The 18,115-nt window shown below is 35.6% G+C and overlaps 2 protein-coding genes across 2 annotated transcripts; one reads left to right on the top strand and one right to left on the bottom strand.

The window, feature by feature from the left end:
- Nucleotides 1-4,418: 4,418 nt before the first annotated feature.
- On the top strand, nt 4,419-7,752 carry hp (haptoglobin). Its single transcript, XM_051115101.1, has 4 exons — nt 4,419-4,583; nt 4,776-4,864; nt 5,324-5,607; nt 7,140-7,752. Exons 1-4 carry the CDS (start codon nt 4,576-4,578, stop codon nt 7,701-7,703), a joined length of 945 nt encoding a protein of 314 aa, XP_050971058.1. The 5' UTR covers nt 4,419-4,575; the 3' UTR covers nt 7,704-7,752.
- A 7,866-nt stretch (nt 7,753-15,618) lies between these two features.
- On the bottom strand, nt 15,619-17,752 carry sult5a1 (sulfotransferase family 5A, member 1). Its single transcript, XM_051115402.1, has 6 exons — nt 17,548-17,752; nt 17,172-17,380; nt 16,953-17,079; nt 16,727-16,824; nt 16,458-16,638; nt 15,619-16,264 (listed from the first exon to the last, which is right to left on the bottom strand). Exons 1-6 carry the CDS (start codon nt 17,684-17,686, stop codon nt 16,077-16,079), a joined length of 942 nt encoding a protein of 313 aa, XP_050971359.1. The 5' UTR covers nt 17,687-17,752; the 3' UTR covers nt 15,619-16,076.
- Nucleotides 17,753-18,115: the final 363 nt, after the last annotated feature.

Below are 18,115 nucleotides of genomic sequence, written 5' to 3'. Positions count from 1 at the left end.
TTTTTTTTGGTTTTTGCACTGTGGGCGGGTGCTAATGTCCTGCTGAAAATCAGCATCTCCATAAAGCTTGTCAGCAGATAGAAGCATGAAGTGCTCTAAAATCTCCTGGTAGATGGCTGCATTGTCTTTGGACTTGATAAAACACAGTGGACCAACACCAGCAGAAGTCACGGCAGCCCAAATCATTACTGACTTCAGAAACTTCACACTGGACTTCAAGCAGCTTGGATTCTGTGCCTCTCCAGTCTTTCTCCAGACTCTGAGATCTAAATCTGAAATCTTCATCTTCATCTAAATCAGATCTTTATCTGAAAAAAGGACATTGGACCTTTGAGCAACAGTCCAGTTCATTTTCTCCTTAGCCCAGGCAAGATGCTTCTGACGTTGTTTCTGTTTCAGAAGTGGCTTGGTAGTCCTTTTCCTCAAGACGTCTGAGAATTGTGACTCTTGATGTGCTGACTCCATCTTCAGTCCACTCCTAGTGAAGCTCTCCCAAGTGTTTAAATTGGCTTTGCTTTGCAGTATTCTCAAACTTGCAGTCATCCCTGTTGCTTGTGCGCCTTTTCCTACCAAATTTTTTTCCTTCCAGTCAACTTTGTATTTAATATGCTTTGATACAGCACTCTGTAAACAGCCACCCCTTTTAGTAATGACTTCCTTTGACTTACCCTTTTTGTGGAGGGTGTCAGTGATTGTCTTCTGGACCATTGCCAAGTCAACAGTCTTCCCCATTATTGTGGTTTCAAAGAGATACCTGGAATTTATACTGTAGGGATGGACTTTTATTGAAACTCAAATGTAAATATTCTCATATTTTGAGATACTGGATTTTTGACTTTCATGAGCTGTAAGCTCTAATCATCAAAATTAAAACAAAAAGAAACTTTTGAAATGTTTTCCTTTACATGTAATAAATCTAGAATATACGAAAGTTTCAGTTTTTGAAATAAGTTACAAACAAAAAATGAACTTTTTCACGATATTTAATTTTTTGAGATGCACGTGTATATATAATTTTTTTTTAAAACCCTTTAGGACAGATTTTGAAGTTGTAAAGGTGCCACAGAAAAGTCCAGACTGCTGCATCTGCACATTAAACTGTGCTTGATATGGCTCAGTCTAATAGAATATGAAAACAGAATCAGAAAGTTATGCATATTTAAATGTAATCCCATGAGAGTACCTCCTGCAGGACCAGATGATTTTGCATGTCTAAGTATGGGAAAGGCAATTTATAATGCACTTTTAAATGAAAAAATACTAACTGACTAAATTGGGCTAGACATTAATGTCATGAATGATTAACAACTTCTCCTTTCTGGAATCAAGTAGTGCTTAGCCTCCAAAAATAAATGTGTACAGGATTGAAAAAAAAATGTCTGAATGTGCCAATCAAAGTAATCCTATTAAGACTAGGACTATGTGTCTTTCTGTTCTGTTGGCAAAATGTATGAAGATGTTCTGCCAATTCCAAAAATAAACATTGGTCAAAAACATTTATGCTGGCAAGCACCATTAAAGGGTTTACGCAATGGGTGCATTTCCCCAAAACTGTGATTGAGGCCATGTCACCACGCTTTAATCAATTTTTCGCAATTTCAAGTAAATATGAGTGTTTGAGGTAATGTTTTGTTTATTTATCTAATTATGATTAATTACATTTTGGAATATTAATAATATGTACTTTTAGAAGTAAAGTTCAGCACATTGCTGAAAACTGGCCATAAGGTAAACTTGAAGAAAATAATTTTTAACATTTTTTTCTTAATTAAGGTAAATTTGCAGAATTCAATTCATTGATGAGAGCAGTAAGGTCTGAAAGGTTATATTTTGAGTTTGGCTGCAGGCTAATGACGGCAGATATGACCTACTTCCATCACTAATACACTTGTGAGATGGCATAGTCTACTGCATGTCATTAATAGTTCATTACGTTCAAAACATTTCCATTATCTGCACTAATCTCTCTGACCGTTACATTACTGAACCAACACTGCAGGGTGTCATGCAAGTAATTACGATTACTGAAACTGCTCATGTGGAATTGAAGCTATTTCAACCTGAAAATGAGAGCAAACACATTTACCTGCTTTTAGTATTGACTCTCTGTGCAGATTCTGACTTGAGAAACACAGAAAAAACACTTTACAAAGTTTCATTTGATGACATTTGCAAACTACATTAGATACATTAACTAATACTTTTTTAAAAACAAAAGTTGTTAACATTAATGGACTTAGACTAACATAAACAATGAACAACTGTATTTTTATTAACTAACATTAACAAAGGTGAATAAATGCTGTAAATACTGTATATATTGCTCATAATTCGTTGATGTTAATTACTGCATTAACTTAAGGTAAAAAATGAGACCTTATTTTAGTGTTACCAGAAAATGTAATAAGTTAATGTTGTGTTCACTCTCAAGAACATTTCTGCATTACCACATTCTTGGGTAATTTTGCCCTTGACCTTTATTTCACATGGGCCAAACAAATATGTTTGTGCTTATAAAATGTGACCCTGGACCACAAAACCAAAACCTCTTAAGTAGCACGGGTATTTTTGTAGCAATAGCCAAAACTACCCTGTATGCGTCAAAATTATTGATTTTTCTTTTATGTCAAAGATCATTAAGATATTAAGTAAAGCTCATGTTTCATGAAGATATTTTGTCAATTTCCTACCATAAATATATCAAAACGTAATTTGGACAACTTTAAAGGTGATTTTCTTAATATTTCAATTTTTTTTGTACCCTCAGATTGCAGAATTTCAAATAGTTGTGTCTCGGCCCAATTATTCTAACAAACCATACATCAATGGATAGCTTATTTATTCATCTTTCAGGTGATGTATAAATCCCAGTTTCAAAAAACTGACCCTTATGACTGATTTTGGTGTCAAGGGTCGCAAATGTGTTTGAAAAATAGTGGTTAAGAGAATGATTCTTTGTATTATACTTGTCTAGAGTTAAACATATTAGCAGATTCCTTGAGTATTCTTCACCTTCAATAATGTCAAGGTAGATTAAATTTGAGAAGAGTGAACAAGGTTCTTGTTAACGTTTGAGAATGCTAAAAAGTTCAGGAATAGAGAACATCAGTGTTTCTTAAACATTGATTTAGCATTCACCAACCTGATCTCATGATGAAATGTACCTGTGGAAACTTTATTGTGAGATGTGAAATACGTCCCAGTAAGTACATATCACTGCAGTTTCCAACAGAAATGTCCATTAAGTGGTGCTAAAAGGGTGTTTTTCCACCAGAACAAATGAACGTACATATGGTACATTTTATGTGATGTTGGTTTTGTATGCGTCACCACAGTTCTGACTTGAAATTTCCATTGAGTGGTGCTATAGCAGTAATGCTCTATGACGTTTTAAAATAACGTACCATCTGCACTATACCTAAACCTACCCGATAGTATGAACAAAACCGAATGTGACTTAAAAAATGCAATCGCAATGCCATTTTAGCTTGCTTTTCAGTCTTTCAGGTCTTTCATTGTGAGCCATGTTTTTCACAACCAAGGATTCTGCATCCTAAGTTTAATTCCGTGCCGTCTAAGCTACTGAGCAAGCTTGTTACGTCCGATGTTGTGTCCATTTTTGATCCCCTGGCAAATTATTACTCCCTCTCGTTGAAATCGCTACACGATTGCCTAATCCTAACTCTACACCTACCAATACTAGCGGGGTAGTAATCTGGCTGGTGTCAACACCGGAAACTGAAACATATGGAGCTGTAATCGTAACTGTGTACAAAAACGATTACAAGTGCTTGCTGTTTTACCACATCTAGTGTTCATTTCTGTTGGAAACTGCGGTGATTTGTACTTACGTATTTAGCATCTTGCGGAAAGTTCCCACAGGTACGTTTGTCATAATTCACAGTTGTTTAGAAATATACTGCTTTCAGAAACCATATAAATTAATGTCAAGTGGTGTAAGTGTAGGTGTTACAAAATTATCGCAAATCAAATTGAAAAAAAGAAAAAAAAAAATCTAAATCTGTTTATTAAAAGACAATTTGGTCAAATGTTGTTTTTTAACAAAAGATTTCCATATTTTGCTTCTGGGAATTTTGTGTGTTTAATTTCATGCCAACAGTTTCTTTATCTTTTTTTTTTTTTTTTTTTTAACTTATTGCAACATTGTATCAGACATTGCAAAACCCTGATGTTGGGGTTTGCAAAACTTGTACTTAAGGCACTGGCATTTGATGAATCAGCATTTCAAAGAAGGTGTGCATCATATTGCAAATACAAATGTTTTCTCTTTTTTTTTTTTTTTTTTTTTGGGGCGGATTACAACATCACACAAGAGTGCTGTCTCTTGTTTAATTACAAACTGAACAGTAGGTCATACGTGCTGCCTTTGGAACATTTTGCTAACCTTACCTCTTATCTACCTTCAACTTGGATACTGTCAACATTCAAACGCTGATAAATTTCCCCGATTAGGTAATCCAGGTAAATTTTAGCTGTATCAACCTCATATAAATTTCAGAGCCTCAACGACCATAAAACGATACAAGACAGCTACATTTACAAAACATATTCATCATGGGGTGGTAAGTTTCTTTGTTTTTTTTTTTAAATTAAAATTATGTTTCAAATAATGATCAAGCATTAGATTGAAATCAGTTTCAGTGCAGTGCTTAATGCATTATTAATTAACATCTGTTCAGCCAAGTGTTCCTTTCAAATGAACAGATTATTTGTTGTTGATGATCTCTTTTTTTTTTTTTTTTGTCTGTCTTTAGGCTATCTCTAGCTGTGTTGCTCTTGGGCACTATTACTTGCCTGCCAGATGCATCTTTTGCTTTGGATAGAGTCAGAGAACAAGTTTCAGGTAACAAATCACCCTTCATGACCCAGTATTCAGCTACAAATAGTTAAAGCGGTGCTCTTAGGGAATTTCTTGTAACACAAAAAGCATTTTATTCCATCTATGTGTCATTGGCTACAGAGTAACCACAAATGTAGTTCATCACTAAGACTATGGACACAATCAAACATTGTTGGACAACTACAGTAGTTTGTCGTTTCTTTCTTTACAACACATGCAGTTTACTATAGTTTGATATACAGGCCAAAATTCCATCGACTTACAACAGCATTGTAAAAGAAAAAAAACCTCAGAAAATCTTAACAAGACCACAACAAACTTTTACCAAGCACCACTGACATTTAAATGTTTAGTTGTGAAGCATGTAATCTGTTATAACTACTAATTTTGTAGTTATTTTCATCTGTAGCACAAAAATGCTATCAAAAACTGCTTACAGAGATCTCATTCCCATTTATACAGCCGACAGGATTTCATCCCTACGCCCCAAACGAATGGTGGGGGGATCCCTGACCGCATCTGTCCCCTGGCAGGCAATGGTGTACATCAGTGAAAATATACTAGATGGAGGATTTGCTGGAGGAGCTTTGATAGCTGAACAGTGGGTACTGACGGCTGGCCGTAATTTATTTGTACGAAAGAGTCCAAGCCATACAAGAGGAAAAGAACCACTGATTCCTAAAGTCTATCTTGGAATCAGCAAACGTACTCATGCAAACGCCTCTACAGAAGTAGCCGTAGAGAAGGTAAATATCCATGCAACCCACCAAATTCCAAACCTGCTAAAGCTAACTTTGCTAAATCATAATCACCATATATTTGTATATACATATAAAGACACAAAAGAATGCTAACCATTCAGATTGCTGAGCTAACTTTGCTGCTTATGTAGTTTATGGTTAGTCTGATAGCAGAAGAGCTACATTAAAAAGAATAGCTTAAAAATCCTTCTGTCTTTGGAACAATAGGTGGCGCTGTTTTCAAACTTCTCTGGTAGCTTCAGTACATACTGTCAATATCTGTGCTGACATGTCAAGCCATTTTTTAATGTATACACTTACAATTCATGAAAAGTTTGAAAACAGAGGACAGGCAATTCATCCGTTGCCTGCAAATTCAGGTGGCACGACCCAAGGAATCCACAGACACAAATCATGATTATGTTTTCTGACAAACTTTTTAAATGTTGTAAGCAAAAATATCCACATTTGGAGGTACCCTCAGATCATAGGGCTAATGAAGTCTATTTCTTTGATGAAGACATTGACAAAATACAGATTAACTTCACATCATCATGACTTTTGAGCAAAGATGGGTATCAAAATTCTTACTGATGCTCCAGAAGTAAAAAACGATCCATTAAGACCCAGGGGTGTAAACTTTTGAACAGAATGAAGATGTGTACATTTTTCTTAATTTTTCTTAATATAATATTTTTGTTCGTTTAGTACTGCCCTTTAGAAGCTACAGAAGATTTAGAAGATCTTCAAATTCAAAAGTTTTTACCCCCCGGTTCCTAATGCATTGTGTTTCCTTCTGGAGCATCAGTGAGCATTTGAACCTTCTGTAAAAGTTGCATATGAGTCCCTCAGTTGCCCTCAGTATGAAAAGATGGATCTCAAAGTCATACAGTCATTGTTGGAAAGGCTTTAAATACACAAAAATGCTGAAAAATCAAAGAATTTGTGGGACCTGAAAGATTTTTCTCAAGGTCAGTGGGCAGTTTTAACTGTTCAGGACAAACAAGGGACTCATGAACAACTATAACTAAAAAAAAAAAAAAAAAAAAAAGAACACAGCTCTGGATCATTCAGGTAACAACAAAGTATTAAGAATCAATAATAATAATAATAATTTATATATAATAATAATTTATATAATAACTTTTGAACGGGTTCATTTTTATAAATTCAACTATTATTTTCTCTTGTGGACTATATGTAAATGTCTTTTGCGTGAAATATCTTATTCGGGTCAGTACTAAATAAAAAACAACATGCATTTTGTATTATTCCTCTTATATTGTTAAAATAATTAACATGTATGTAAGGTGTGTGTAAACTTTTGACCTCAACTTTATTGTATATTAGATCACAAAATATCATACTTGGTGGCATATTATGCAATAAAAGTATTGCCTTCTAAGTTTCCTGACACATCTGGGAGCAGTGTATCATTGTAACAAGCTCATTTTGTAGGTACAGGTATGTCAAGAAAACAATAAAGGAGGTAATTGTTGCATAGGACAGTTGATCATTAACATGGTTTTATCTTGCAGGTGTTTTTGCATCCAGGCTTTCAGAGCACATCGGAATGGGACAATGACCTTGCTCTGATCAAACTGAAGGAGCCAGTCAAATTTAGTGAGTCTGTAATGCCCATCCCCCTTCCTGAGATTGGAGATAATGAGGAAGAGAAGGAAGGAGAGGAAGGCATCATCGCCGGGTGGGGTTGGGGGAGTCTTCTTACCCCTGCTCCAATACTCAAGTTTGTCTCTCTGCCAGTCCAGTCATGTAAGGGCCCCTACCAGGCAAAGGTTCTTGAAAGTACACCAAACGTGGGTGACAAACAGTTCTGCACGGGTCCCAATAATTACCAGGAAAACGTGTGCTTTGGTGATGCAGGTGGTGCTATTGCATTCCTGAACATCAAAACCAATACAGTGTATGCCGCGGGCATCCTCTCCTTTGACAAGGCTTGTTCTGTCGAAAAGCATGCTGTATATACAAAGATTTCTGCCTACCTGCCTTGGATTCATAGCGTCATGACAGGGGATTCACAAGAATTTGCGGCACAACGTGCTTCACTCTTAATTCGCATGTATTTACAACAGCAGCAGTAAAGTAATCTTTATGCATTAACAACTGCTTAATAAATATGAGTTTATTTCACTCGTTTGTAATTTGCACTATGTACTGTTGTTTGAATAAAAATTTGCCATCAAAACTTTTAAACAAACATTTGAAGCAAAACTAACACATCTAGTGTTCAACTCCATTAACGTGTCAATTTTGTAAGCAATGGAATACAATAAAGCTTGCGTCTTTAAAAAAAAAATAATAATATGCTTCGCTGATTAATGTGTATAAAGGACATCAGTGACTCATCAGGCATAAAAACACAATTTAATACTGAATATACTGAACAATAAAAATAAAATGATTTAATATGAAATGATGTAATAAAAAGTTAATATTTTTACAGCACATTCCAAATGGATTATTACTTTACTGTGTGCATTTTTGATCTCAGCAGACATGGGATAGCACATCACATACCATTTTAGCTTATTAAAAATGAATCACTCTACTGCAGAATGTTACTTTCCACCTCGTGCTGTCAGCTAAGCTTCACTTTGGTAAAGAACACTTAAAGAGTAGAGCTGCTAAGGTTTTATAAGGACATATCTTATCCCCATCTAGAGTAGATGACTGATACATTTCCTGAAAATCCTGACTGCTTTTAAATGGCTGCACATTCTGCACGTAAGCCACAAGTAAACAGATTGTGTGTGTGTTTGTGTGTATTCTAAATGTGTTAAATTGAGCCTTGAAAATATTTAAATAAAATGCAGTTGTGAAACTCACACATAAAATACAGAAAATTTGGAGTCAGGGGCTGGATTCACAAAACATTCTAAAGAAAGAAATTCACGACTATTTTGCATTACTTTTCTCATAAGAGATTTCATAAGGCAAAACTTAAGAATTCGAACTTAAGATTTTGAATTCTTGAAAAGAACCTTAAAAATAACTGTAAATAACTTCTAAAACATAAAGAATCTAACACATTTCAAGATTTAGTGAATTTATTGTTTTTTTTTAAATGAATTGTTGTAATTAAGCATTACAAAGTAACATTAGGTGCACGTAATACATAGTAGGACTATTACTAGGGATATGAATGAAAATACAACAAAATATTTGGCATTATTCAGCACATATGAACACACCCATACAAAGGACACTTCTACTGTAGCATATTACAGTAATATCCAGGCAGCATAAAATAAGTAACCCTTGATGTGTTTTTCATTGAGTTTATCAGTGACATCACATTATTTTCAGCAAGAACTGCCATTTATTCAGTGAGATAATCCCAAAGACTATAAATGAGGTTCTTAGGATATATTTTCAGAACGTCATAAGATTTTTTTCAAGAATTGCACTTAGGAACATTCTTACGAATTTCTTGGAATGTATGCCAAGAAATGTCTTACCTCATTTCCTACCAACAATCACCCTTGTACATCACTGATAGGTGCATAGGAAAAACAGCCAAAAAAGGTCCAACCTCAAAACAAAAGAAGAGAATGAATCCCACACACTATCAGTTACTTTTGTAAATCTGGCCCCAGATCAATAAACATGCTCTTACTAAAATACCTTACTGTCTATCTAGTATAACTTAATCTCCTAGTTCTAGTATTAGTGTATAATTTTAGTGTAAATTTATTGTATAATTTTACTGTGCACCGAAATAGCAGAATGGCATTAGACCGATTTTCTCTGTTTGTTTGTGTACAAAGGCTCTTCACCAGTGACCTGCTGTTTCAGGTGCCTGTACATAAGTTGGACCCCTGTTTCATTGGGCCATACCCTATTTTTAAAGTGGTCAGTCAGCAGTGCAGCTTTGGTTGCTCCATTTTATCTGTCACATCCACCCAGTCACACCTTTCTCTCTATTATCATTATTACTCACTCTATATCTGTTTGCTCTGCACCTCTTCAGTGTCAGAGTATTTTGCCTGTTTTCACCTGCTCTCTGTCGCTCTGTCAGTTTGTCAAGTCTTGTGAGGACTTGATTGTGTTTGTCTACAGATTTGTTCTTACAGTGACCAGTGTTTTTGGATATCATAAAAACATGCACAAACTAATGATGTAAGACTGAAATTTCTCACCAAATTTAACCTGAAAATGTATTCACTGTATAATAATAATAATAATAAAAAAATTACAAATGATTTTTAACAAATAATCTTCCTTAAAATCTGCTGTTAAGACATCCAGTTCATTATCTCTCTTCTTTTGTAAAAGATCAGAGTCAAATATGCTTTCTATTACGTATTACAGAAGATGACGAAACGCAAGAGAACTTGACAAACAAGGTTATATTAATATGAGCAAATGTTTAAACCTGTTGAGGCAGGTGACACAGGACGACCAAGTAACAAATTTTGGGGACTTTCCTTTTTAAAATACTACATCAGTACATGCTAATTATACAATGAAGTAAAATATGCAGTAGATCAAGATTAATATCACACATTTGCAGTCATTTCTTTCTTTTTTTTCAGCTTAGCTTAATGTAACAATCAGTCCAGTTGTTTATAACAGTCCCATAGGGATTTGAGTGAAAAGCATGATTCAGATGGTGGCGTGATTGTTTCTCATGGGGACGTAGGATTTTTTCAACATTTACAGGGGTTAGTGGGTGATTTATTGCTGTCTAGTCTAGAATTTCTGTGTTTTCCCCCATCGCCTGCGTAGAAATCCCCGGCTGAAGTAGGCTCGAACACAAACACAAGGTCATGTGGCAGTTTAATTGCCGTCTGAATCCACATCTCTGAATTTACAAGAAATCAATTCAAAATTCACTGTTTAAATCCCGTTGCACTGTAATTTACATGCATATTTGTTAAAGGGGTCATCGGATGCCCATTTTCCACAAGTTGATATGATTCTTTAGGGTCTTAATGAAAAGTCTCTAATATGCTTTGATTAAAAATTCTCAATGGTTTTGTAAAACAACACCCTTTTTACCTTGTCAAAATGAGCTCTGCAAAAATCATCTTATTCTAAGGGGTTGTTCCTTTAAATGCAAATGAACTCTGCTCACCCCGCCCCTCTTTTCTCTCTGTGGAGTGACGATCTTGTTTACTTTAGCCGCATTTAGCCGCTAAACTTCCTAACTACCACGTTATAAGGAAAGGCGATCGCAAAGATTCATAAAAAAACGCTTATACTCACTTCTGCTGTAAGTGAAGCTGGATCATGAATGATTTGCGCAAACATGACGGATATATGTAGATCGGGAGGCGCATTCCCTTCACAAACAAATGTAATCCACTGCATCTTCAGCAGCTCAGATGTCAGGAGTAAATGAAGACCACTATGTTCATTATTACATCCAGCAACACAACGCCTCAATCGCTCAGTCGGTGATATTCTTGTCTAACTTACATCTCTTTGGCAAGGGGCATGGCAGTACTGAAACGCTGTCTAAGCTATTCACCAATCAGAACGCACTGGGGCAGCTAACCAATCACAACACATTTCGTTTTTCGGAAAGTGGGCCTTCATCAAAGCCGGAACTAATTGAGCCATTTGTGTCAGGCTGGGGAAAAAAGTATTGCAATAATATAAATTATGTGAAAAATAATGTGTTTTTTGAACCACCAAGCATGAGAGCATGTTCTAGTACACCCCCAAAACAAAATCAAGACTTTGCAAAAGAGCATAATAGCACCCCTTTAAGAAAGAAAAGAAAAGCACGTAAACATTTGAAATAGGTCATTATTATGGCAACAACAGGTGTGCAATACAATTTTAAAATATGTATTATATACAATTATACATAAAAAACATAAACCAAGCAGCTTTATGTTCACCTTATGTAAAAAAAATAAAATAGGTTGCATTATTTCTGCTAATTTCCACATTTTTAATGACATCCATCATTTTGAGAGATAAAAATGCATCTATTTTCCTATTTTTAAACAGGAGCAAATAATAAATAGGATATAATCAAACATGAATTTATTCTTATTATTCTATGCATATGACGCTGTTTACAACAGACAATCATGCGACTGGCCACATGAGCAGCGTTCCTGGGTTCATAAGATCACCCGCTGCTTTCACGCCATGTCATAATTACTATAATTTCGTGATGACAACACATGACGTTCTACTTGTGGCTATCCACATCCTTGGACTCGGAGCTAACGCACTATCAGCGCCTAAATGAATCTGAGGTGGTCAGGTGGTACAAGGTGTAGCTCTCGGAAAATTCCTAGTTTACAAGTTAATTGCAAGTTTTACGAGGACGTGAACACCATTTACCAGTTAGTATCCCATAATTACGGTAATTAGAATGTGAACGTACCTAGAGATCTCATTCCCTCATCATGATGAATGGCCATCAGAATCCATGAGTTCTATCACTGAGGTGCCATGTAAATTTATTTTTACAGACTTCTATGTGAGATATAATTACCGTCCGAATAGGGCTTAAGACTAGTAAGCCAAAAGTTAGACCTTCTCTCCCTCTTAAGATAAGATAAGATAAGATAAGATAAGATAAGATAAACTTTATGTCCCAAAGGAAATTCTTATTGGACACATACAATACAATATCTGCTGTTTAATACGAGTAACATAGTATGTACATACACACAGCAACCCATCACTACCCTTCCCACAATATACAGTGAATTCATAAACTACAATAAAACAACTAAATTGCACACTACCCATCATGCAACTATAATCACTGTAATTCAACACTGACGGAAGTTAGCCTATTTTCAGGCGCTGCGTAATATCATTCATAATAACGTCAAGCAGCTTCAAGAATTAACACAACAGGAACAGGAATAAATCATCTGCACTGTAAGTAAACCTTCCTTGTATATAACTTGAGCGCTTGGCTGATAGAACGCGGCAGAACGCCGCCACAGATTTCAAATGCATTTATTTTATATTAAGTATAGTTGATGTCTATTAACATAATTAGGGATATATCGCTTGAGACTTGCTGATTAAAAATTGTAATTAAACTTTATTTGGAATACTTGTGCACAATGCACATTTCTTAATATTAAACCTAAAATATGTTTTAATGCCACTATTGATGAGGACTGTATGATATTTAAATATTGTTTTTTAAATGCAAAATATTTAAAGTGTACCCAAAGTAAACTTGCAGTAGTTTCACTTTAGCACAATCAAATATACTTAAGTATATCTTTAGTTGGACTTCAGCACTACTTCCGCACAATTAAAGTGCATAAAGTACAAAGTTGGTTGTTCCAATTTAGCAGTCTTTAAATATACCAGTTTAGTATACTAAAATTCCAATTGCATGAGTATTTTATTAAGTACATAATATGTAAATGTATTTATAGTATACTTAGCATGAAATAAATGTATTTAGCTAAATTATTTGCATGGTTTTATATGTTGCTAAATCACCTATATGCATCATAAATATTTTTAGTCCAGGATAAATTTGCTTTGATGTAACAGCCTTTACATCTGTTATGCAATTAGTTATTAACATTTTTCTTTGACAAGCCAAAAACAGTTTTTAAAGGGGTCATCGGATGCTGAGTTCACTTTTACATGTTGTTTGAACATTAATGTGTGTTGGCAGTGTGTGTACAAATCTACCCTATAATGATAAAAATCCATGCAGTGGTTTTTAATTAATCTGTAAAAATAATATCCCCTTTTTCAAATCGAGCCATTCTCAGATGCCTGCCGTTGTGGCGTCACACCCACAGAGGCCGCTCCCACGATAGTTGACTGACATGAGCGTTTTACCTCAGATCAGCTGTAACAGTCTGCCCTCTTTGTTTTGATCCCGGAGCAGGGATGTAAGTTAGACAAGAATATCTCTGATTGAGTGATTGAGGTGTTGTGTTGCTGGATGTAATAATGAACGTAGTGGTCGTCATTTAGTCCTGACATCTGAGCTGCTGAAGATGCAGTAGATTACATTTGTTTGTGAAGGGAATGTGCCTCCCGATCCACATAAATGCGTCTATGTTAGCGCAAATCATTCGTGATCCAGCTTCACTTACAGCAGAAGTGAGTATAAGGGTTTTTTTTATGAATCTTTGCGATCGTCTTTCCTTATAACGTGCTAGTTAGAAAGTTTATCGGCTAAATGCGGCTAAAGTAAACAGGCTCATCTCTCCACAGAGAGAAGAGAGGGGCAGGGCGAGCAGAGCTCATTTGCATTTAAAGCAGCCTCGACCAGAATGAGATGACTTTTGCAAAGCTTATTTTGGCAAGGTAAAAAGGGTGTTGTTTTACACAACCAATGAGAATTTTTAACCAAAGTATATTATAGACTTTTCATTAAGACCCTAAAGAATCATATCAACTTGTGGAAAATGGGCATCTGATGACCCCTATAAAGTAAATGGGTGCCTTCCACCCCTCCCATGTTTTTTTCCCTTTTCACAGTCTGGCAGGAATTATGTGATTCCAAAATGCATGGTCACATGACAGTAAAAGTGTACAGTTGCCAAGATACAGGGGGTGGGGTCAACTTACCCACTGGCTCAACTTACCCCACTCTTCTAAAATATTAGAATTGTTAAACTCTAGCTAACTTACCAGTTAATGCTTTAATGGACAGAGGGACAAATGAGTTCTTAAAAGATTAGTTCACCTTCAAAACAAAAATGTACAGATAATTTACTCACCCCTTGTCATTCAAGATGTTCATTTTTTTTATTTTTTTCAGTTGTAAAGAAATTATGTTTTTTTGAAGAAAACATTTTAAGTATTTTTTCCATATAGTGGACTTCTGTGGTGCCCACGAGTTTGAACTGCCAAAATGCTTGTCTAGCTCTGTGATGCACTTGCATGCGCTGTGCACTCTGGTTCAGTACAGTTAGGCAATGTCGAAAAACTCCCATCTAATTTTGTCCTCCAATTTCAGAATCGTCCTACTGCAGAGGTCGCTGCAGAAGTACCGACCTGCTGTTTACAAAGTGAACAAGCAAAGAAGGTCAAACACCCTTTACAAAAAAAGGTAAAACAGCGATGTAAGACAATTTTGAAGTTGAGATGAGATGAGATGGGAGTTTAAAATGGTTAAGCCTACATCGATGAACTCTAAAGCGTCTTCCTGAAGGAAGAAGTTGGTACTCGGAGTGAAGGACATGAGTGGGTCTGAAATTATTTTTGAGCCTTTAGTCAACCGAGAGTTAGTCGTTCTCTCCCTCTTCTGTTGCAAAGGTTTCCACTTTCCATATGATTCAAATGAACCATGTTTGAACAGGCCTGTATGTCTTTTGCCTTTACAGACTGTCTCCTTTTATCAGTAATTAAAGTGCTAATGGCCATAGATTGCGGAAGACAGGCTCTAAATGCCATGCAAATGCCACGTGTGATATGCTCAGTGTATCAGACAGCCACTTTGCCACTACACCCCTGTATGTTCTTAAGATTCCCTACTGTTTTTCCACATTCTTGTCCTCCTCTTTTATGAAAACATTAAAATACTAAAAACCAACCTTAAGTTAAGTCTGATCAGTTATGTTTAACTGTTGGAAATAGTAACCTAATGAATTCAGCATCTTTTTATAATGTAAGAGGCATGATGTTTTGGATTCTACAGAGCTTTTGATTTTCATTTGTCATGGGAACTTTAACAAATCCTGCCCCACAGGGTGCCAGTTCTTTGTTCAGAGCATTACATGATGTCTTTTACGTGAGATTGGCAGACTCAGCTAGACTTTGAAATGTTGTTTCTTGCTTCCAAATGCACATTTCAAGTGCCATCCATCACTTGAAGTACAGCACAGGTGCAGTATTCCGCATCTAAACACTCTTTTCATTAAAGAGAATAACATTTTAAATATCTGGCCTCAGGCTCACAAGAACATCTAATGAGCTCAGCTAGCTCTTCTACTGAAGTGACAGTTTTCTTGCCAGTTTTTATCACCCATTGTCCACTGCCAAAACTAGCATGTAATTTCACTTGATAAAAGGTTAAAAACGACCACAGTAAGCACAAGATTAAAGGTTGTTGAATAGGTTTATATAAATCATAACATTTCAAGGCCATGCCTAGAATAAGTACACAGATTGATAAAATTTATTATCATTATTCATTATATTGCCTTGTAAAATACATCTCTATCATATCACACAATCTACATCATACTATCTTATATACATATCATTATTGTTAATCTTCAAACATTACTACTTTATTAGACTTACAACACTTAAGCCACATTGCATAAATTACCAAAATTGAAAATGAAAGTATATCACATAAATATTGCTACATTTCTCTTAAGGTCTCAGGATGAAAACTTTTAAAAAGTTTTTTTTTTAATATTTAGTTAAATTACAATATAGAAAAAAACAGAAAAGAATGAAATATTTTAGCCTACTTAGTATGCATTTCAGTGTGAAATATTGGAAACATTTTCAAATGTAAAATAAAGTATATTATCAGTGATGAGTGATTATGTGAGTAGAGTGATCTTTCGCATGTGGGATTCTGATGTGTTAATGTCCATCAGTGGCCTTCGAGACTCCTCAGGGCATTCCCATTTAAACAGCAGTGAGGAATCTGCCATCTGTGAAGAGTAGACGTCATCAACAAGACGACTCTGCTCCTCAGTGAATGTGTTCATCCAGTCTCCGACTTTACCTTAAAGATAGTGTTTAGACAATGTTAAAATACCCTGAAAAAAATGTGACTTCAAATAATCAATATTTTAGGCAGGACTATTTGATTTTCCTAAACTGCGCATCAAAATATTCATGTCAATCTCATTTTCAATTATCTCATCATCAAACATGACTATATGATTGAAGCAAACATCAAAAAGGCATTTACATACCTTTCCTCATGAACTTGCCCTTGCTGTGGTCCATGATCTCCTGAGGGATGAGAGTGTAGTTCACCATGGCATTTTCCTTCATGCTATTGAAGCTACAGTGCTTTTGAGCAAGGATCAGCTCATCCTCAGTTAAAGGACACTGCAGGAAACGGCTCACCTTCTGAACTGACCCATGAAGATCCTGATAAAATTGCAAATTTAGACTGCTTCTGTAAGTTCATCTGTATGTGGTCAACAAAAAAAAATTAATTCTAAGGAGGTTATCATACCTGCCACATTTCCTCATACGTGATGTAAAGAAAGTTCTGAATGTCTTTTGCGTGACTGGTCCAGCCCTTGATATGATCAAACCAAGAGCCATAATGCACTGATAGAAAAAAAAAAATAAACAAACCACAGTAAGTAATAGGTTGTAACAGAAAAGAAAGTGACATAGTACTACTGGTGAAAACTCAAACTGGTAAAACCTGACTAATAATGTAAACATCAACTAACCTGCACCCTTCAGGAAGTCGTTTATAAAATCAGAGAAAGCGCCTGGGTTGGGCAGAAAATTGGCCATCTTATGGAAGTGATAGTATGACACAGACACATCTTTGAGATTTCTGGCTACATATATAACCTGAACAAAAGCAAATATTTGTCACTTGTAAGCAAATTCAACAAAAAATGATAAAACTGTGTGAAGAATTTGTGGCTTGCCCATCTACTTACCTTTGCTTTGGAGTGTTGTAGGGCAGGTGCCAGCAGGTGGTAAGGCAGATGTGTAGTAATAATACGAGGCCCGGTAGAGGCTTTTAGAACATCAGCGCAGTAGTACTGCTCAAGCCATGGTGCACGGGCCCAGTTGGGCTGATTTTGGGCTACAGCTGGGTCCCCTTTACTCAAAACCAGAGTTATGATTTCCTGCATCCATGTGGTTCCTGTGAATCAAGTATTCAAGGGAAGAGAAATTAATTCTTAAAAAGGCGTGAATAATATGTTTGCTGAAAAAAAAAGATAATTATAATTTTCATTTAAATACATAACCTAAAAAAAACATTACCCTTTAAAGAAGGTTTACAGATGAATACAGAAAATGCATTATTACCTGATTTTGGGTAGGTGACAATTACAGTATCTGTGTCCTGAAACTTGAAGCTGGTCGCATAATTCAATGATTCTTCAGTATGCATGTGGCCAGGAAAAGTGATGCTGTGAAAAGTTTCAGTGACATCTAGTCGAGCCATGTCAATATGTATGTGTGATTTAAGGTATATAGAACAGACAGTCTAATGATCTGACAGAGGTGTTAAACTATCAGCTTATATAGGAAGAGAAAACAGAAGAAGATGATGTCACAAACCAATAAGCTGAAAGGGGAAGTACAAAGGCATGGTATACAGAAATTACCTGAGAAACCGGTTACCATGTAAATTCCAGGTCAAACCTATGCCCAAGGGATTTGTTGTTTGGTATAATATATAATTTGCCTAGCAAAAATTTTTATTTGCATGTTATAAGATTGGACATTAATGTTGGTAGCTTGATTTCCCTTTGACCTTCTTTATTACTGAGTCTTTCAAGTTGATCGATGACAATTTTAATCAGAGGCAAACTTATGATAGAGTTTGTTTATCTGATGACAAAAATGCTCAGCTTTTTTTTTTCACTTATGG

The sequence above is a fragment of the Labeo rohita genome, chromosome 7 (genome assembly GCF_022985175.1).
Source record: "Labeo rohita strain BAU-BD-2019 chromosome 7, IGBB_LRoh.1.0, whole genome shotgun sequence".
In the NCBI taxonomy this organism is placed as follows: Eukaryota; Metazoa; Chordata; class Actinopteri; order Cypriniformes; family Cyprinidae; genus Labeo; species Labeo rohita.
This window is presented reverse-complemented; position numbering and strand designations above follow the sequence as displayed.